Here is a 21312-nt window from a genome sequence, read left to right as displayed (position 1 = left end):
ACATACATGGGCGAGAAGCAATCCCACATACATGGGCGAGAAGCCATCCCACATACATGGGCAAGAAGCCATCCCACATACATGAGCGAGAAGTCACCCCATATACATGGGCGAGAAGCCATCCCACATACATGGGCGAGAAGCCATCCCACATACATGGGCGAGAAGCCATCCCACATACATGGGCGAGAAGCCATCCCACATACATGGGTGAGAAGCCACCCCACATGCATGGGCGAGAAGTCATCCCACATACATGGGCGAGAAGTCATCCCCACATACATGGGCGAGAAGCCGCCCCACATACATGGGCGAGAAGCCGCCCCACATACATGGGCGAGCAGTCACCCCACATGCATGGGTGAGCAGTCACCCCACATACGTGGACGAGCAGTCATTGTTCATTGTGGACAGGGCTCAAGGGAGAAGAGACTGGAGACGGGTGGGGCAGCGTCCTGGGGCGCACAGGGGCGGCGGGAGCCCCCGCCTCGGCCTCGGCCTGCGGGCAGCGTTTAGTTGAGCAGGGTGCCGTAGAGCTGGGCCTTGGTGAGGCTGTCCTTGCGGCTGAGGCCGCCGGCGCTCCGGCTCCGGGGGAGGGCTGCCTGGGGGTTCCGGCGGGCTGCGCGATGCATTTCAGGGGAACCCTCCATGGAGCTGGGCTCGAAGGACTCTCTGGAGCCAAAGAGGCTGTCGGGCTCGGGGCTGGCCACCCCGCTCAGCTGGCCCAGGGGCCTCTCCCTCTCTCCCTCATCTTCGCTGGCTGCATAGCCAGGCATCGGCTTGGCAGAGCCGTGAGCCCCGAGGAAGCAGGACTCGGCCTGGTGGCCGTGGGAGAAGCTGTCCTCCCCGAGGTTGTTGGCCTTGTAGTTGGCGTACAGGGGGCCGGAGCGGCGAGGGGGCAGGTTGGCCGAGGTGCCTCTCGAATAGTAGCGCTGAGAGGAGCTGCGGGGCGCGGGCCGCTTCGAGGGGGCCGGGAAGGCGTGGGCCCCGAGATCCTCCATGTGCACCGGGCGCCACTGGTCGCGCCGGCTGCGCGCCTCTCCCTTGGGCAGCCGGGAGGCCGGGGACTTGGCCCGCTGGCCCCACAGGTGTGCCGCCGCCGAGGTCTTGGGGACGGCCTGCTGGCTGAAGGGCTCGGCCTGGTAGCTCGGGAAGGTGGTCTCGAGCTCGTACTCGGGGGGCACTGGGGTTTGCAGCAGGGCCGTGGAGGCCTTGGCATAGGGCCGGCTGCTCTGGTAGGTGGGGGGCTGCGGGCGCTGGAAGAGCTGGTCGCAGCCTCCCAGGTAGGCGGCCCGCTGCGAGGCGGTCAGCGTGCTGGCCTCGCCGCGCTCCCTCTCCTCCGAGGTGACGCTGAAGCTCGAGTAGGAGCTGGATGTGGGCAGTGAGGTGGTGAAGCCAGGGAAGGATTCACCCCGGTAGGCCTCATCCTGATAGGACTTGCCCCGGTAGGCCTCATCCTGGTAGGATTTGCCCCGGTAGGCCTCATCTTGGAAAGATTCACCCCGGTAGGCCTCATCTTGGAAAGATTCACCCCGGTAGGCCTCATCCTGGTAGGATTTGCCCCGGTAGGCCTCATCCTGGTAGGACTTGCCCCGGTAGGCCTCATCCTGGTAGGATTTGCCCCGGTAGGCCTCATCCTGGTAGGACTTGCCCCGGTAGGCCTCATCTTGGTAGGATTTGCCCCGGTAGGCCTCAGCCTGGTAGGATTTGCCCCGGTAGGCCTCATCTTGGTAAGATTTGCCCCGGTAGGCCTCGCCCCGGTAGGCCTCACCCTGATAGCCCTCAGCCTGGTAGGCCTGGCGCCGGTATTCCTCCGGGTAGGCCTCTCGGTAGGCCTCGGGATAGGCGGCCGCAGCCCCGGCCTCCTCCTCCCCGGCGGCGCTGTCGGTGGAATTCTGGGTCTGCAGGAAGCTCATGCTGCTCGCCACGGCGTCCACGCTGGGCCGCCGGTCACGCTCACGCCGGGACTCCTCCAGGCAGAAGAGGGCGGAGTCGCTGCAGTAGGTGTCCTCCTTGTAGGGGGGCAGCAGGCTCGACTTGGGCATCCCCTCGCGGAAGGCCAGGTCTCGGGTGGAGGCCTCGGACACCGAGACCGACAGGGACATGGGAGAGGACACACTGCTGGGCTCGGGCTTCTCCAGCACCTTGGCAATCACGCAGAGCGGCACGCTGCCCGAGCGGTACTGCGAGGTGGGCAGGCTGCAGCCGTGCTTCTCCAAGTGGAGGCTCAAGCGCTCCTGAAACTCCACGGGCAGCTGGAACGGGGAGGGGGCGGGCGGGGGGCCCGTCAGCCTAGGACCCACACGCAGGCAGAGGAACCGGGAGGGACCTGCCCTGGGCCCTCGCGTGGCACCAGCTGGAGCCGGGGCCCGGGACGCTGCTGCATACGCCCGAGCACCCCTGGGCACCTTGGCCCCCAGCCGGCTGGAACCAGGGTCTCAGGGTCTCACCGGGCCCCTCTCGGGCCGCAGTTCCCTCCCCCACGTTTCCTCCCACCGAGGGGCTGACTTGCTTCCCCCTGCTGCGTGCAGCGCTGCTGCTCAAGACAGACTCAGAAACGCATGCAACCAAGATGGAGGGCCAGGCGCTCAGCGGGGGTGGCACAGGCGCCCGGTGCCTGTGGGCACGTCCCGCTACTGTTTGATCTGTTTTGTGAGTGTCTCAGGCGTGGCCCAGGCCCGGGGAGAGGGGACAAGGACAGAGGCCTGGGTGAAGGGTGGGCGGCCCACCCTGCACCAGCCTGACTCTGGCATCAGAGAGCCCTGTGGCCTTGGCTGAGTCACTTCCATGTGCAGCCGGGTCTCTCATCTCTGAAACTGCCAGTAATTGTGCCCATACCAAACCGCAGGGCTCCTGCCAGGCTCGCAGAGGGTCGCTCAGTGGCTAGGGGCTTGGAACGGGCAAGGGCACTGAGCGGGATGCGCAGGCTGGTGAGGAGGTGTGCTGGGGGTGGCCCGGGGGGGGGGGGGGGGGCCCTGGCAGGGTGGCGCTCACGTTACCTCAGACACCTTTTGGACCCTGTCGAAGGTCTCCCGGCATTGCAGCAGCTGGGCCGCTAGGTTGCAGTCCTTCCTATAGAGCTCCTAAAACACAAAAGAGGTGTCGGCCCAGGCCTGCCCCGCCGCCCTGACCAGAAAGTGGCGGGCAGAGCCCAGGAGCAGCTCGCAGGACAAGGACCATCCTGGGCCTCTCGCCGTCGCCTGCAGAAAGGGAGCTGCTGGTGCACGGAGGGGTGCTGCCCCAGGTGGGAGCCATGCCAGGTGGGGGCAGCGGGAGAAGGGTCCGCCTGGCCCCAGACCTCCGGGAGGCCCAGCAGAGAACTCGGTGGAGAGGCAGCACTGCAATGCCAGGCCCACGCCTGCAGCCCTGCCACGCCCCTGACTCCCCGCTCACACCCTGTTCTCAGAGTGTGGCCTGACGGGGGTGGCTGCAGGGCTGGGCGAGTGGGCCGCAGGGGCTGTGTGACCCCAGGTCCAGGTGGGGACCTGCCTGCTCAGCTTCCTGAGCTGAAAACAGGTGCAAACAGTAGGAATCGGGGTTTGGTTTGTCTTCGGAAAATCTCCCTTGCATGGGCCTGTGGCTGGGCCTTTTATTCCCACCCCAGCCCAGGCACCGTCCACGGTGAGGGCCTGGGCACTGAGGAGTCTGGGGTCCTCTGACAGGCCCATCTTCATCAGCACTGGGTGCCCGCAGCTCAGGCAAGCTGTTGAAGGCAGGGTTGCCATGGCTGCTCTCCCCCACCCCCACCTGGTGCCCCTCTGTGCTGACGCCGGTGCCCCAGCACGGCTGCACAGTGGAGGGCACCTGGGTCTCCAGCCTTCTCGCCTGCTTGGGCCTCCTGGGAAGGGCACAGCTGACTGAGGGCTGAGAACTGGCCCCACTGTGAGGCCCGGACAGGCTGCCCCTGGCATCAGAGGGCTGTGGGCACCGCCTGGCCTGCCCGCTGAGTCGGTTGCAGACCTGAGAAGCACCCTGGGCTGGGCCTGCCCTCTCCTCATCGGATGCCCTCCTGGGGCACCTCGGCCCGTCTGCGGTGCCAACGCCACAGGATGCTGACCTCCGCCCCAAAGGCTCACCCTTCACAGCGCTGTCACTGATGTGACCGCGGAAGCCAGCCCCTGCTCCTCTCCAGCTACTCCCTCCCTCCCTCCCTCCCCAGGTGCCCCCAGCAGGAAATGACAGGACCCATCTCCTGTCACAGCGAATCTGAGATCTCCATCTCCGTCAATCCTGCTGCTGCTTTCCATCTTCAAAGCAGCACCAGCACCGAGCCCTTCTGCCTGCCTCCCGGCTGCCTCCACGGATTTCGCCTGGATCGTCACCACAGCCCCTCCCCGCCCTGCGCCTCGCTCTCCCTGCTCCCACCCTCATTCCTACAGCGTGTTCTCAGTGGGGTGGCTGTGTGAGCCCAGGAAACGTGGGACATCCACTCAGGTTACTCCTCTGCTCAGGAACCTCCAGAATAAACCCAGGTCCCTATCGGAGCCTCTAGGAGGTGGCCTCCCATTATCTTCCTGACCTCAGACCCCCACTCTGGTCTGTCTCCGACCTTCTTTCAGTCAGCCACCTGAGCTTCCTCGCCCCCTTCCGGGCTGGGCAGCAGCCTCTTCCAGAAGCATCCTACTGAAATTGGCTCGCCCTGCAACTGGCAACTCCCCAGCCCCTGCCCCTGCTTGATTTTTTCCAGCAGCATTTAGCACTCCTTCCACACTACAGAGTTTCTCCTGTTTGCCGTCTGTCTGCCCCACGCGGATGTAAACTCACGTGGGCAGGGGATTTTTTTTGCCTGTGTGTTCACACAACATCCTCAGCTCAGGAGGTTCTGGCGGGGAGCGGACACTAATTAGTGGATGCATGGTCAGCGGCCAGGGATCCATGGAGGGCGGCCAGGCCCATCTCTTGAGGAATCCCATGAGTAGGCATGTGGCCAGAATGCCCGCTGAGAACGGCCATGCCCTAAACCTGGAGCTGGGAAGCCCTAACCTGAATGGGAAACTGCCCCAGTGTTCCTGCCTCCTCCCTCGGCAGTGTGTCTGGTGAGGCAGCCCTGTCCTTCCCGGCTCCCTGGCACTCCTGGAGGCCCCGCCCGCCTGCCCCTGTGCCCTGCGCCTGCCCCTCAAACCTGAGCCTGCGCCCCGCAGGGCCAGAACAAGCCCACACTCACGTTGTCCTCTAAGAGTTTGTCGATGGTCAACCTGGCGTCCAGGAGGTGGTTGTTGAGAGCGAGAATCTCATGAGACAGAGCTCGTTTCTCTTCATCATAGTGTTTGCCCTAGGTCAGGACGAGGGCAGTGGAAGGAGGCGGTCAGCCAAGGCCTGGGGCTCACGCTCACTTGTTCCCTTAGGCCTCTTGTGTGACCAGGTGCTGGGGGGCCCCGGAACACAGGGGTAAGAGCACAGACCGCCCCAGGTTCAAGGTCTACTCCGCCACCGACAAGCCAGAGGGCGGGGGCGGGTCTGCCTCCCTGAGCCTCGGTTTCTCCTCCGGACCTCAGGAGAGCAAGCCGGCCTCCTGGGATCTGGGGTGAGGGCTGAGCGAGGATGCCTTGCGCTCAGCACAAAGCCGGACCCATCTCATCCAACAGCCTGAGAAGCCAAGGCTCAGGGAGGAAAGGGCCGGGCAGAGCCAGCCCGCCACGGCCACGGCTCTGACAGCACCTGGAAGGCAGGCGGGCTGGCAGGCAGGCACTGAACACCCATTTCTGATTTTTAAAAACGAAAGAACCTTATAACCAAACTAGACAGAAAGGAAAGTCCTCCCTTTGCGGGGGGTTGGGGGGGACCAGAACCCACCAGCCCCACCAGGGGGCCCACAGAGCCTCTAGCTCTCCAACCCAGGTCATGCCAGCCCGATCGACAGAGGGAAGGCGGCACTGTCTGTCACTGCAGACTGTGTGTGTGTGTGTGTGTCCCCAGGAGGGTCGCTCCCCACTTCCCCCCGCCACAGGCAGAGGGACGGGTCCCCATGCTCCCTCAGGGCCTGAGCTCATGCCTCTGTCCTCCCATCCCTGCATCTCCGGGCCTCTGCTGAGCTGGGGTCACTGTCCCCAGTCATGGCCTCTCCCCCACACCCTGCTACACCCTCCAGGTCAGGCGCTCACACCTGCTCCTGGAGCCCCAGGGGTCCGAGCCCCGCCCCTCACTTTCCCGAGAGCGAGCACCATCCATTCAGTGCCCAGAGGGTGGGACAGCCCCAGCCCCGAGGCGTGTGTGTTTCAGGCAATAAGGCCCGTGACTCAGCTTCTGCCTGGGCGCGGGGTGACAGCGAGGCTGGCAGGGCCCCCGCCAGAGCCGGAGACCCGGGGGAGGGGCTGCTGGGAGCGGTGGCCCTCACCAAGGAGTTCAGCTTTTGCTCTAGCTCCTGGTTGATCCGCTGCAGCGACATGTAGTTCGTCTGAATCCTGGAACAGGACGCAATAGAAGCCGCTTCGGCGCCTCGTCTGGCCCTCCCAGTCCCCCCAGGCTGGACAAAGGCCCCCTGCGGCCACCACAGCCCTGTCCCGCCTAACTGCCCCTCCCCGCACAGCGGAAAACATGCGATTAGAGCTAAGTCATCCGAGGCGAGGGGCCAGGACCCCTGGAGAGAGAGGGATGGCCTGCTATTCAGAGTCTCTGCAGGTCCCCACTCAGAGCCCGCGGACGCGCATTTCACACCCCTGGAGAGGGGCTTCGTCCCAGCGCAGGTGCTGGGAAGAGAAGACCGTGCGGTGGGCGCTGGGTGCGCGCTGTGATATAACACACGGTGACAGGACACGGTCTCCTGGTCCCCCCGCAGGAACCTGACTGCGGGGGCCAGTGCTGCGTAGAGATCGGGTGTTCTGTGCCTCCTCCCTCCCTCCCTCTCTCTCCCTCTCTCTCTCCTTTCCTCAAAATCAATTTTTAAAAAAAACATTAAAATCCAAAACCAAAAGAAACGGCCACCAGCAAAGTTTGCATTCTCTTTGCGTGTGTTTCGGCGTCACATTCGTGCTGCTGTCAGTGTGAGCGGAGGAGGGAGCGGGGACGGGGAAGGGGAGCGGAGACAGACAGGGTGCGGGGATGCGGGGACGGAGACGGGGATGGGGGAGCGGGGACGGGGACGGGAAACGGGGACGGGGACGGGGAGCGGAGACAGACGGGGAGCGGGATGGGGATGGGGAGCCGGGAAGGAGCCTGTCCCTGGCGGTAGCCAGGACCCCGGTTCAGATGCTGCTGGCTCAGTAGCCCTCCGGGCCAAGCAGACTTTGGAAAAAAACAGAGCTTACCCTCGCCGGACCCCGGGCTCCCCGTCTTCCAGAGGCTCCGGGGGCAGCGCTCCGGCGCGCGCCGCCGCCGCCGACCTGCGAGCCCGCCCGGGCCGCCCCGGACCCGCCCTGCCCTGCCCGTCCCGTACCCTGACCTGCGCAGCTTCAAAGTGACCTTCTCGAGCTCCTCCTGCGCGCGCCTCAGCTCCACCTCCAGGTAGCTGCGCGTGGAGCCGAACTCGCTCTCGAGCCTCTGCAGCCGGTTCGTGGTGTAGGTCAGCCGCTTGCGCAGCTCGCTCTTTTGCTCTTGCAGCACGCTGCAAAGACACGCAGCGGCGGCCGCGGCGCTGAGCGGGGGCCGCGGGCCGGCCGGGCGCCCCGGGGTGCGCCCCGGCGGCCCTGACCCTCGCGCGCGCACCCCCGCGCCGGCGCCTCCGCCTCCGCCCGCGCCCTCTCTCTCCCCGGCGGGCGGGCGGCACGGGGGTCGGGGACCCCGGAGCCGGCCCGGCTCCGGCAGCCCCCGAGCCCCTGGCGGCACCCGCGCCGCCGCCGCCGCCGCCGTCGTGGGAAGAAAGTCGGCGCGGAGGCACCTGTTGGCAGGGGCTGCGGCGGCTCGAGAACCCTGGATCGGAGCGCGCCCGCCGGCACCCACCGCCCGCCTTCCGATGCCCACCTCCGGGCGGCACGGCTCGCCGGGGTCCCCCCGCTGCTGCTCCGCGGCGTCCGGCGGGGACCCGGACGCCCAGAGCCGGCAGCGCCTTGCCTAGACCAAGCCTTCCTCCCCCGAACTGGCTGCGTGGCCCCAAACTGGCCGTCTCCGCGGTCTCCGGGCAAGGGAGAGGGTGCGAGGGGGTGCCGTGCCCACCCCGGCGGCCAGCTAGCTGCACCCGGCACAAGGACACCGGGGAAGGGGGACACTTACCTCCCCCCTCATCCGGAAAGCCTTCTAGGGCCTCAGCTGCTGAGGCTCTACTTTCCCAGAGAAAAGGAGGGCCCCGCTAAGACCCCAGGAAGCTGTGCCTGGCGCTCAGGAGACAGACCAGACAGAAATAAACCCTCCTCTTAGCCGTAGGTACCCATGCCTTACACCCGCCCCCTTCACCCCTGTGGCCACACCTCCGGACGTCACTGGTCCGCCTACGCACCCTGCCTCCTCCAGACCTGCAATCCCAGCTCTCCGGGCCCCTCACTGCAGCCCTGCCCCATCCCGGGGGCCCAGTGCCCCCCCTTCCCCCCCTGCCCACCGCAGCCCTCTCCCTGCCTCTCCGGGCCAGCCGCCTCTCCTCCCCAGCCCTGGCTGCCTACCTACCCACAAGCACAGCTGGGCCTTTACCCACCTGCATGATGCCCACTCCGGCGGCTGCAGCCCAACTGCCTCTCCAACGCCTTCCCTCCCGTCTCCCCTACTGCATCTCCTACGTCACCTCCTGTCCTTCCGTCCCACTGCCCAGCGGCGAGCGAGATAAACACTGCTCCCGCCCCACGGAGTCTGCAGCCTCGGGAGACGCGGTGAAGAGGGAACAGGTTCGCCAACGCCAATGAGGCAAGTGTGGGAAGGAGATGACAGAGCTGTGAGGGGGGCTCTTGGCAGAGCCGGGACCACCCGAGGGGACCCTGGGCCCAGACATCCTTCCTACTCACGCTCCAGGCAACCAGCTTCACGGAGCCTGCCCTTCTGAGCCTCAGTTTATCCCTGGCCTCTGGACAGCTTCCTAGCTGACCCACCAACCCTCAAATGCTGCTTCCCCCCACCTTCCTGAGCCTCTGACACCCAGAGCCCTCCAAGCTGCAGTCCTAGACTTGGCAGCACCGCCAGCCCTGGCCCTCCTCCCCCACCACAGCCCCCCTGCCTGCCTGCCCCCCAGGACCCTGCATCAGAGCAAACGCAGGCCTTGCCTCACACTCAGGTGTCATCCCTGACCTTCTCTGCTCTGGGAAGGTCACGGCAGGGTCTCCCATAGTCCCCCGTCAGACCGTGGCAGGTCTGGGGACCCCCGCCTGCCCCTCGCCACTCACAGCCCGTCACCCAATCCTGGGGCGAAGCTCCTGGAAGCTTTGCATAATGCCCCTCTTGGTCTGGTCCAGAAACGGCCCCCCTTCCCAGGGCACAACCGGAGCTCCGTCTGACCTCCGCCTGCCTCACGCCAGTAAAGCAGGGGGGCCTGCCCCCACCGCGGGGAGTCAGGCGGCCGCCGCGGTCCCTGCACCAACCACCCGGGGCCGGGCCGTTAGAACCACCGAGAGATGACGCCAGAGGCAGGCCCCCCGAGAGCAAGTGGGGCCTCCAGGCCGCTGGGCCCGCGGGGGGGGGGCTCAGCCCGGCCTCGGCAGCTCTGCGTCCTCCTGGGAGCTGGCTCTGGGCCCTGGCACCTGAAAACAGACTCTTGGATGCACAGGGAGGGGGAGGGGGTCCAGCCAGGGCCAGGCCCCCCATCAGGGCACCCTTCCCGGTGGGGCCTGGTGGGGTCCCCTCGCTTCCCTGAGTCTGGGGAGTTCCAGCAGGATCTGAGCTGACCTGACGAGGTGTGCAGGGCCAGGGGGCTGAGGGGGGAGAAGGGGGTGCGCTGGGTGTGTGTGGAGGGGGTGGGGGTGGGTAGGCGCCATGATACGTTCACTGGGCACAGGGAGCACCCCCTCCTGCTTCCACCAGGAGCCCCTTCGGGTCGCTCAGAGGTTGGAGACTACGGAGGGTCTTGGGAGGGTAGGGGGCCTGACTCGGGGGCCCGGGGCCTCACCTCCCACCGTGGGCACTGGGAGGAGCAGTGGGGCGTGCTGGTGCCTGTGCCCTACCCTCTCTGGGCCTCCCCACCTGTGTTTGGGGGGGGGGGCGGGAGGTGGACGCAGACAAGGCACCGTGTCTGCGGGGATGGATGCAGCCACTCCAGGGCCCGGGGCAGACCACAGGCTGTTACCTGTCCCAGATCGAGGGCGAGGACCTGGCCCGTCGGCCCTGCAGCGTGCAGGACTGCCCGAGGCATGAGGGCACCCAGGGGCTGCGCACCCTGTGGGTGAAGAGGACAGAGCTGCTCAGATGGGGGGGGCACGCCGGGCCGCCCGCCCTGGGCGCACATCGCGACACCTGGCACGTGGGCGCCTGTGCAAGGTGGTGGGGGCACTGCCACCCTCCGGCCGGCCTTCGGAGCTCCCTGAGGACCTGGTCCCGCCAGGGGCAGGTCCCCGAGCTCTGGTCCCCTCTCACTGCGGACCCCGCCCCCACTGCTCAGAGACGGAGGAGGCGAGGAGAATGGAGGAGCGAGTGACCCAGCCCCCACCTCTGCTGGGACAAGGTGAGAGGCTAATGTGGGTAGATCATGGAGGTGGCGATGGAAATGCGGTGGGAGGGATGTGTCCTGGAGGCTGTGGGACATGGCCAGTGTTAGGGGTCCAGGGCAGACCCACTGCACCCTCCCTGGGCCCCCTTCTCACCCCTCTGCCCTGGGTGGGTGGGTGGGTGGGTGGGCGGGCGGAGGGCCGGGTGTGTGGAGGTGAGAAGGGGTGCAGATTCTCTTCAGACGGAAGGTCTGCCCAGACCCTACTCGCCCCTGGCCCGTCGGCCATCCCCTCCCCTCCCCACGGCCCTGGGGGACATGGCCCTTCGGCTGCTCCGGGTTCAGGAAACTGAGGGGCTGCAGGTGACACTTCATGCTGCCTCGTCTGATCAGGTGGCTGCAGCCCTGCTCCCCCCTTCGCACCCCCGTTCCCAGCCGTCCCCGTGGCCGCCCGTCTGCTCCCTCATTCCACGTTCAAGTGCAGCTTTCTGGGTGAGGTCTTTCCCGAGCCTGGCATGCAGGAGAGCCCAATAAGCATGTGCTGGATGAATGGAAAGGAGCCCTGGCCCCTGGCTCAGATACCCAAGGTTGCAGGTTCGATCCCGGGTCAGGGAACATGCAGGAAGTAACCAAGGAATGCATAAACAAGTGGGACAGCAAATCAATGGTTCTGTCTCTTAAAAAAAAAAAAAAAAAAAAAAGCCCCCCAAACCACAAACAAAACAGAAAAGAAACACATGAGTGAGTGCATTTCACAGATGAGCAAACTGAGGCTCCTGGGGACAGCACACGGGCCGGCCGCTGGCCGCTGCTGGCCGCCGACACCCCTCCCCCCGCCCCCGCACTCCCCCCCCCCTGCCCCCGCACTCCCCTCGCCACCGTTTCCTGCCTCTGGTTGCTGCGGCTCTGGGGCTTGGTTTTGTTTTCCTGGCCAGACCCAAAGAAGCCGTGACGCCCTAGAATAGTCTAGACTGGGGGGGGGGGGGGGGGGGGGAGGCTAGAAGGCGGGATTATGCACTGCTGGCCCTGGACCCCTCCCAGGCCGTCCCTGCCCTGCACTCCCGGTGTCCAGGGGCTGTCCGTGGGGTGGGGGGACTGGCCTGCAGCGCCCCCAAATTAAGCTCCCTGCACCCACATCCCTGCCCCGCAGCCAGGGTGAGAAGGGGCTGCCGCTCCGGTTGCGATCGGAGCCCACGCTGGCTTCTCTAATGTGACCTCCCTGCCAGCCAGCCGCTCACCGCGGCAAACAGCCCAGCCCGCGCTCTGTAATTGGATCGGTGGGAGGGCCTGCTTTCAGGAATTCGGGGGATCGTAAAGGAAATCAGGACTGCGGGGGGGGCTCGTCGGTGACACTGCGGAGTGTGGGGTGGGGGGCCCCACCCCGCTCCCTCCGGGCCCCAGTCTCCCCAGGGTGCCTCGGGCCCCACCCCTCACCCCCCACAGCCGCAGGAGACAGTCCTGAGGGTGAAATGAGTCTGGAAGGGAAGGACTGGAGGTATGGCGCTGGGTCTTGGCATCAGCCGGGGGCCTGAAGGAGGCTGCCTTTCCGGGCCTCAGTTTCCCCATCTGTAACCTAAGGCCAGAGGGGCACTTGCGACCGTGATGCCCTCCTGGCAAGCTTCCCCTGAGCTCATTCCCCTTCGCCTCCAGCAAGCACCTGTGTCCTCGCTGCAGCCTCACCCGGGGCCTGGCGGGGGCTGCACAGTCCAGACATCCAGACAGGACGTGTGGTCTGGGGGAGGGGGGGGGAGGAGGGAGGGAAAGGCTTTATCAAGGGCACCTGGCTAGTGAGCGCCGGAGCCGGGACTGGGACCCCCCTCAGAAATGGGGAAAAGCTGTACCATTTGCCACCGTTCAGTCTCATTCAAACGCATTTACTGCAAAAAAAAAAAAAAAAAAAAAAAAAAAAAAAAAAAAAAAAAAAAAAATCAAATGAACAACAACAACAAAATACAGAAACAGAACTAATGGAAAAAAGGAAAAAAAATTTTAAGTAAAAAAAAAAGAAAGAAAAAGGCATTGCCTGAGCCCCTGGCCTCCCCCACCCCCGCACCCAGCCAGGGTGGGGGTCACAGAGGCACAAGCCGGGCCCAGCAGAGCATCCCGGGCTGAGGAGCCCAGGAGACCTGGCACCGGGTTCTGCTGCAGCCACCCAGCACCCAGCAAGCATCTGTGTCTCCCAAACGTGCCCCTTCGCCACCCTCCTTCTCAGGAGGCAGCAACTCCATCAAGACAGACCCCTGGGGGTGCCCTGACGCCAGTGCCTGATGGCCCCTCAGGGACAGGACACCAAGCGACACTCAGCTGGCCGTGGATGTGACGTGAGAATGCCCAGGTGAGCAGAAAAAGGTAAGAGAGAAGGGCCCATGACTGGGGTCCCTCTGTAAATGCCTTAGCTCCCAAAGGAAAACAAACAAAACAAAAAACAAAAAAATTCCAAGTGAGGCAGTCATTCACACCTCGGTGAGAATTAGTCCGTAAACCTTCTTCCGTGAGGATCATGTTTAGAAATGAGGCAGAGAATGCCTTGGCTTGCGTGGCTCAGCTGCGTGGGCATTGCCCTGTGCACCGAAAGGCTGCCAATTTGGTTCCCAGAGAGGGCACATGTCCAGGTTGCAGGCTCAATCCTTGGTGGGGGGCGTGCAGGAGGGAGGCCATCAATGGATCACTCTCATATTGATGTTTCTCTCTCCCTTTCCCTTCCTATTGCAAAAAACAAAAACAAAACAAACAAACAAAACCAAAAATAAAAAACCCCACAAACTTAAAAAAAAAAGGGGGGGGGCAGAAAGCCTTGAAGGACCACAGTGGGAGGAAGGGCCTGGGCCTGAGGGGGCTCCGGTGGAGGAGGTAAGCCATGGAGGGCTGAAGCCAATCCGTCCACTGGAGGCTCTCACAGTCTCCGGACTCCTCAGTGGCTGATTAAAAAAAACCAAAAAACCAAAAAACAAGCAAACAAAAAACAACAACAACAAAACAACAACAATCCACTACTCCCTGAGGGCCAAGGGCCGAGGGAGGGGCGGGGCATAAGTGCTCCCACGTCCCCCTGTTGTGGGCAGAGTGGGTAGATCCCTCTGGGGCGGCATGAGGAGTAGGGAGAAGCTGTACCCGCCTCCTCCTTCCTCCCCATTTGCCACAGCTCAGTCTCAGTCAAAAGCATTTCCTGCAAAAGAATCAAATGAACAAAAAAACCCCAAAAACCTAAAACAAAACACAGAAACAGAACTAATAAAAAGAAAAAAGACAAAAAGAATTTTATTTTTATTTTTTAAAATAGATTTTTATTGATTTCAGGGAGGAAGGGAGAGAGGAGAGAGCAATATCAATAATAAGAGAAAATCTTTGATCGGCTGCCTCCTGCACACCCCCTATTGGGAATTGAGCCCAAAACCTGGGCATGTGCCCTTGACTGGAATCAAACCCAAGACCCTTCAGTCCACAATCCGATGCTCTAATCACTGAGTCAAATCATCCAGGGAAAAAAAAATTAAAAAAAAAACAACTCATGAAAAAAAAAAAAAAAGCACCTACTATCTGCCAATGCTAAGCATTGGCGATTATCATGGTCCGGTGTTCTGAGGGAGACAGACACTAAAGGTAAATGGAGGGGGTGCAGTGGAAAGGGGGCCGCCCTCTCCCCATTTGTAGATGCTTCTGGGTCGGGGTTTTGTACAGAGTGGAGCTGCTTCCTCATTGCGATCCACTGAAAGTCGGGCCTCAACACAAGGGTTGGTAAAAAGAAAATAAGAGAAAAAAATAGAAGGAAAAAGAAAACACACACACACACACACACACACAAAAAAAAAAAAAAAAAAAAAAAAAGAAAAAGAAAAAAAAAAGTAAATAATTCATGCGTCCACTGGGGACCGGTGTGTCAGGGAAGGAGGAGGTGGGGGGAGTTAGCGTTGTGAACAGCTGAGTGGTCGCAGAGCCCCCTCGGTGACACGGAGACAGTCGTGGGAGAGGCGGCGGGCCGTGTGAGCTGTGGGGAATATTCCGGGCAGAAGGGACGGCACCAGCAAGGGCCCTGGGGCAGGGGCCTGTCTGAGGGGTGTGAGGGACAGCAGGGGCACCGTCATAGGCCGGGGGTCAGTGTGATTTCACATGTGTAAGGTAACCCATGGACTATCTCTAGGACATCAGCCAGGCGTCCCTGTAGTTCCTCCAGCATGGAGAACAGCATCTGGCCTGGGCCGGACCACAACAAATATCAGTCTTATGAATCAGAGTATGGGCAGGAATTAGTATTCATGTGCAAAAAAAAAAAAAAAAAAAAAAGAAAAAGAAAGAAAGAAAGAAAAAGAAAAAGAAAAGAAAGAAAGAAAAAGAAAAAAGAAAAAAAAAGGAGCTCAGTCTCAAACTATGCAAAAAAAATCAATGTCAATACTGAGGTTGTGGGTTTGATCCCCGGTTTGGGTGCATGCGGGAGGCAGAGGCTCATGTTTTGCTTCTCCCTTTACCGTGTCCTCTCTCCCTAAAAACCAATGAATGTATCCTTGGAAGGGGGGGGGGGGAGAGTAAAAGCCTAAAACATTCAACAGAAGTAAAAATAACTTCTGTTCATCAGAGGACCATTTAAGGAGTGAGAAGCAAGCAAACAGCAGGAGGTGCATCTGCCAGCCGGGTCACTGACAAGGGCTAGCTGGGGGAGCTCCAGCAGATCAATGGGGCAGCCGGGCGGGTGGGCAAACGGCAGAGCCCGCACGGCAGAGGCCACTGGAGGGGAAGCAACACACGGCAGGCAGCAACCCAGGCAAGTGCGCCTCCCGCCGCCGCCGCCAGCCCTGCCTGGCAGTGCCAAGCTTTGGGAGGCAGGAGCTCCGGGTGCTGCTGAGAGGGGGGCGGGCAGGAGCACCCGGGAGAGTGTGGCCTTATCGCCTAAAGATGCCCTGTGCCCCCACCGTTCTGCCCTGGGGCACGCCCCAGATCTGTGTTCCCCAGACCACCTGGACGGGAGCTGCATTCTCAATGGTGCGGGCTGGAAGCTGCCCGGACACCCATCAATGAATAAATACAATGAAATGACTCCACTCACACACGCAGCTCCCCAAGGCAGCCATCAACAGCAGCTCCCCGCATCACCGAGGGCGCTTGCGAATAAGACATTTGGGGGGGGGGGGAGTGCCTGAATACCGCGGTGGGAAGGCCGGTCCAGGCTGGGGAACTGGGGAAACTATGCCGGGCGGGTGGCCTCTCCTAGGTGGCCGGACCGGGGAGAAGACAGGACGGAGCGAGGGCGCCTGGGACCTCAGGGGCGCTGGAGGGGGCGGGACGAGGGCAGGGTCTGGGAGGCTGGCAGCGGTCCTCTTAACCCCGGGGTGTGATCACCCCAAACTTCACGGGTCTTGGTGGCTTTTTCTGGGAGCCTATCACAGTGCACAACTTTGGGGAAATTCCGTGTTGGGGGCCGGGGGAGGATTCACGGGGGGGAACAGGTCTCCCGCACACATTCTGAGTCGGTGGACGGCTCCCCTCCAGGACAGAGGAGGGCTGAGCTCCCGCAGAGGGAGGGGCGTGCCCGGAGGGCGGGGAGCAGAGACCGTGGCCACGGGGGAAGGGGGGCGGGGGGGGGGGGCAGAGGGACCCGGTGCAGAGGAAGGCAGAGGAGGGGATTAACTTGGGGATTAGGGGCGCAGCTGGCGGCTGGGACTTGCTAATATCTGCAAATACAGGAGTGGCGCTGGAGGAGTTCTCCAGCAGCCCGAGGAAGGGGAGCGGAGGGAGGGAGGGAGGGAGGGAGGGGCAGGGAGCAGGCCGAGGGCTAGAGCCGCAGTCGCCAGCCGGTGGTCCGCCCGGACCACTCTCGTGAGGTCCGAAAGGTTGGTGACCGCTGGGCTGGAGCACAGGTGGCCAGACCTGGGAGGAGCCCTACTGTGTGCTAGCCCTTGCAAGGTCCTTGGGCTGGAGAGATGGAAGCCAGACCCAGCCTGTGGCGGCCATGGGGTGGGCAGAGGACGCCGCAGGGGGCAAGGGGTGCCCTGCGGACCGCCCCTCCCCCCTCCCCTGTCTCCCTGAACACATCTTCGCTCCTCTTGGGAGCCCCATCCTGTCTGTCCTTGCAAACTCCTATGCTTCCTTCAATTCTGGGCTCAAGTGCCCTTGCTGCCAGGAAGCCCGCCTTGATTCACAAGCCAGAGTCCCCAGCCCGGGACCCCGGGGAGGGTGTGTGGACCAGACCGTGTCCCCGCTCTGGAAGGCTCGCCTGGGTCTTTCTGTGTCTCGGGGGGAACGTGGTTCACGGGGGGGGGGGCGCGGAGTGAGCCCAGCTGGGTGTGAGCGGCAAGAGGGTCCAGCTGAAGGGACCCTGGAGGGTCCCGCGCCCGGGTCTGCCTCCCGCCCCTGGGCTGCGGTTTCTGGAGATGGCCGGCCAGAACTGGGGTCTGAATGGAGAGGGCAGGCCCTTTGCCCCAGCTACCCACCCACCCACCCCTCCCTTCCCCCCCCCCGCCCCCACCCCGCTCCTTGGAGGGTTCAGTAAACGCTCTCTGAATGAGCAAAAGGCAGAGCTGCATGAAGATGGCAGCTTCTCTGGGGCTCCGAGGGGGGACTCCGGGGTGGGGTGGGGAGCGGCAGTCAGAGGGTCTGGGCTGAGGGGCTGGGGCGGGAGAGCCCAGCTGTGTCCCTGCCCACAGAGGGGGCTGCCGAGGGTCCCGATGGCATTAGCCCCTTTGCAGAGCGCCTGCCCCCTCCATGCAGACCCCGGTCCCAGCCAGGATCTACAGAAACCGCGGTCGGTCCGGGGGCGGAGGCACGGGACCCTCCAGGATGCCCTCAGGGGACCACCGATGCCTCTCCTGCCCGGGAGCCCCCGTCCTGCGGTTCTGATGCCCCCAGTGGACCTCTGCTGGGGGGGGGTGGGGGGGGGGAGGCTGTGGCAGGGGAGGCTGCCAGGTCCCGGGGAGGGGGTGTTTGCACAGTAGCTCATGTCATCCTCCCGTCAGTCCTGCATGGGGTGGGGGTGGGGTGACTAGGACAACTGCTTTACAGATGGGGAAACTGAGGCTGGGCTATGTCTCTGTACCTGTTACCCAGAAGGCAAGGGTGGGTGCTCAAGAGCCTTGGATGGGCATGGAGAGGGAGGGAGGGAGAGAGAGAGAACCCTAGCACCCCCGCCCCTCCTACAGCAGCCATGCTGGGCACCGCCCGCCGCCCCCGCCCCGCCGCCCCCCGCCCCCCGCCCCCGGTGTCCAATGAATGCTCTCTTTTGCTCAAGTCCCAGCAGTCCCTTTCCCCATATGGACCCCAGCCCTGGTGGTGGGGGGGGGGATTGGTGAGATGACAGCCAATGTGGGGTACCTGGAAGATCCCTGGCTTGAGCTCCTCTTTCTACCCATAGCCAGGGATGTGGATGACGGGGCTTCACGAGCCCGGCTGGACCTTGGCCAAGACAGGATGGACCTGTCTGACAGACACCAATCAGGCTTCCGACCTCACAGAGGGACCCTCCTCCCAGCCCAGGACGAGTGGGTCCCGGCTCCGGGGACCCCCGGAGGAAGGTGGGGGGGGGAGGGGGGGCTGTGTTGCACTCCAGCTCCCAGCCAGGAGATGGCCCTGCTCTCTGTCCAGTCGGGGTCCTCCGCGTGCCACCACCTGTCCCCCGACACCCACAGTCACCTGGGAGCCCTGGCCCCTCTGCCCACAGACCCAGAGACCGGCCCTGGCACAAGCCCAGGCTCTCCGGGGTCCCTGCCCCTTGGGAATGGGGGGCACTGGGTACCAAACGTCTCCTCCAGGGATGCCCATCTGGCCTCGGGGGGGGGGGGGAGAGGGACAGACCCCCGGCCCCCCCAGCCGGGCTGATGGACCCGGTGGCCGGAGCTGGGTCAGCTGCCCACGCAGCGCTGTGGCTCGGGCTCCGGAAGGAAAACGCAGGAGGGCTGCTCCCCAAGTGGGGGGGTCCGGTGCCCCGGAGGCTCGGAGGAAGTCATGAATATGCAGAGCGGCTGGTCCCGCGGCCGAGGCGGCCGGAAGGGAGCGGGGAGCGCGCGGCTCCAAGTTAGCGCCCGCGGCGGCGGCGGCGGCGGCGGGGACGCTAACGGGGCGCTACCCGGGCGCCGCGGCCGCCGCGGGACCCCCCCAAAATGGCTCCAAGCCCCGACTGCCGCGGTCAGCGGCGAGGGCTCCGTCCTCCGTCCCCGACCCCGACCCCGACCCCACGGGGCGTAAACTTAAACGCTGAGACCCGGGCAGCTGTCCGCGGGGCGTGGGGGGCCCGCCGGCGCCGGGGACCCGCGTGTCCCGGCGGGAGCGGGAGCCGGGGTCCCGGGGGACCATGCAGGATGCGGGTGGGGCGCGCGGGGCCGCGGAGGCCGCCGGGCCTGGGGGCGCACCCCGCCTCCCCGCCGCAGCGGCCGGGGTCCCGCCGAGGAGCCCCCCGCGGGGCGCCCCGTGTCCTCGCCGCGCGCACACGCACCGCCCCGCGCCCCGGCCTGCGGGCGCCCCGGGGAGCGCTCCGGCCCCGGCCCCCCCCCACCTCCCGCCGCCCCCCCCCCCCCGCCCGCGCCCACTCACCGGAGTTTGTCCATGTCTGCGGCCGAGGCCTGCGGGGAACCAGAGAGAGGTCAGCGCGGGCGGCGTGCGCCCCTGGCCCGCCGGGGGCACCGGGCGCCGCGGGCACCGGCGGGCGCGGCGGAGGGGCACCGCGCGCGGCTCGCTCGGCGGGCGGGAAGCCCGGCCCGTGCGCCCCCGGCCCGGTCCGTCCTTACCGGCTGCGGCGCCGGGGACTCCGAGGGCGCGCGGGGCGCCCGCCGAGTAACAGGTGCTCCCCGCTGGGCCGCCGCGCTACCCTGCGCGGAGGTCCGGCCCCCGGGCGCTCCGGGGCGCCGGCCCGGGGACCCGGGGTCGCACCCTCCGCGGCGGCATGGTGCGACCCGGAGCGCTCCCGAGCTCGGCGGAGAGATGGGGGATCCAAGTCGGACCCGTTCAGATAAAGTGGCCGCGGCCCCCGCCGCTCGCTCGCATCCCCCCACCCCCCGCCCCGCCCGCCCGTTAACCCTCCCGGCCCCGCGCTCCTCCCATCCCGAGCCCGCAGCTCAGTATCCCGCCGGGGACAGCGTCCCGGTCCGCAAACTGGGAGCCACCCGGACTGCAGCGCCCGGCGCTCGCAGGATCCGGACGGGGGATGGCCCTGGGGACCCCGACCCCTGCACCCGGGCCCCCGCTGCCCCCCGATGCGGAGGCTCCGGGCCTGGCCCGCCCCTCCCGGCCCCGGGGGTTAACCATTGCGCGGCCGACTCACCCGCGGGGCTCCCTGCAGGACTGGCGCAGACCCGCGGGCGGGCGGCTTGGGGGACCCTCCCCACGCACCCCCGCCGCCGCCGGGCAGCCCCTCCGCGCGGGGCGGCGGTGCCCGGCGGTGGCCGTGGGCGAGCGGCCCGGGCGGGATCGCACTTCCTGCGCCAGGCGGGGGGCGCGGGGCCGTCTCTCCATCACTCGGGAGAGGCCGCTCCCGGGGGCTTCCCCCCGGCTCCCCGCGCCATGGCTGGCACCGAGAGGGGCCGGGGGCTGCGCCCGGGGCCCGCGCGGCGCACCTGAGAGGGCTGATCGCTGCCCATCCCGGCCCCTGCGCCGCGTCCGTCCGCCGGGAGCGCGCTCCTCCGGCCCGGGCCCGCCGCCTCCCCCGCCGCCCGCCGCCCCGCCGAGGGAGGGCGCAGCGGCTGTCAGCGCCGAGCGGGGAGCTGGGCCCCGGGCCTCGGCCAGGATGGGCCACTCACCCGCCCCCAGGGGGCCCAGACAGGCCTTCCCGGACTCCCGGGCCTCAGTTTCCTCACCTGCCAGCTGTGGTGGGGAGCAAAGGGAGAGTGGACAAAGCTCTCTGCTGCCCGTGGGCCCCGCGGGCTGCCAAGGGGCTGGGCTGGGCTGGGGGGCAATCAGAGACACGGGACCCACGAGGGGCCCCTGGCCGGCAGCCGGAGGCAGTGTGCCACCCTCTGAAAGTTGTCTGGGATGGAGAGCCGGGACCCTCTCCGTGTGCAGTGCTGGTGCTCAGCCCACCCCTCCCCAGCCCCCCAGGCCCCCAGGCTCCCCAGCCCCCATTCCCCCAGCCCCCAGGCCCCCTGCACCTCAGGCCCCCCATTCCCCCAGGCCCCCTGACCCTCAGGCCCCCCAGCCCCCCAGACCCTCCAGGCCCCAGGCCCCCAGGCTCCCCAGCCCCCCATTCCCCCAGCCCTCCCCCCATTCCCCCAGGCCCCCCTGCCCCCCAGGTCCACCAGCCCCCCAAACCCCCCAGGCCCCCCAGGCCCCCTGCCCCCCAGGCCCACCAGCCCCCCAGACCCTCCAGGCCCCCTAGGCCCCAGGCCCCCAGGCTCCCCAGGCCCCCCAGACCCTCCAGGCCCCCCAGGCCCCCAGCCCCCCAGGCCCCCTAGCCCCCCAGACCCACCTGCCCCATGTCCACATCACCATGCTCAGCTCCCCGGGGCCCAGCGTGCAGCTGGCGCGCCAGAAAAACGGGAAAGGCATGCCTAGATGCCACAGCACCATGGCCTGTGTCTGCCTGCCGCTTCCCTTCAGGTTGAGTTCCCGGAAGGAGTCCTGTCCCTTCTCCAAGCCCCCCCCCCCCCCCACGGCGCCCAGCGGGCCTGGCCTCCCCCTAGCCAGCACGCAGGGTGGGAGGAGCCGACGGATCCCGAGTCAGCCCCAACCAAGTTCAAGGGCTCCTTCCTCCACCCCAGGGAGGGATCCTCACTCATGCATCAGCCCTGGATGAAGTTCTTGGGGTTGGGAGCAGGCAGCAAAGGAGGGGAGCCCTGTCCTGAGACCCATGATTGAGGAATGAAACTCCACAGTCAGCAGAATGGCAATCATCATCATCGTCATCA

At 65.5% G+C, this 21312-nt stretch overlaps 1 protein-coding gene across 1 annotated transcript; it reads right to left on the bottom strand.

Moving 5' to 3' along the window:
• Nucleotides 1-407: 407 nt before the first annotated feature.
• BEGAIN (brain enriched guanylate kinase associated) lies at nt 408-19035 on the bottom strand. Its single transcript, XM_045571952.1, has 9 exons — nt 19007-19035; nt 17792-17893; nt 10136-10225; nt 7373-7540; nt 6335-6401; nt 5165-5272; nt 3000-3083; nt 1480-2255; nt 408-1404 (listed from the first exon to the last, which is right to left on the bottom strand). Exons 1-9 carry the CDS (start codon nt 19018-19020, stop codon nt 513-515), a joined length of 2301 nt encoding a protein of 766 aa, XP_045427908.1. The 5' UTR covers nt 19021-19035; the 3' UTR covers nt 408-512.
• Nucleotides 19036-21312: the final 2277 nt, after the last annotated feature.

This window comes from Pipistrellus kuhlii, unplaced genomic scaffold, assembly GCF_014108245.1.
Source record: "Pipistrellus kuhlii isolate mPipKuh1 unplaced genomic scaffold, mPipKuh1.p scaffold_m20_p_41, whole genome shotgun sequence".
In the NCBI taxonomy this organism is placed as follows: domain Eukaryota; kingdom Metazoa; phylum Chordata; class Mammalia; order Chiroptera; family Vespertilionidae; genus Pipistrellus; species Pipistrellus kuhlii.
This window is presented reverse-complemented; position numbering and strand designations above follow the sequence as displayed.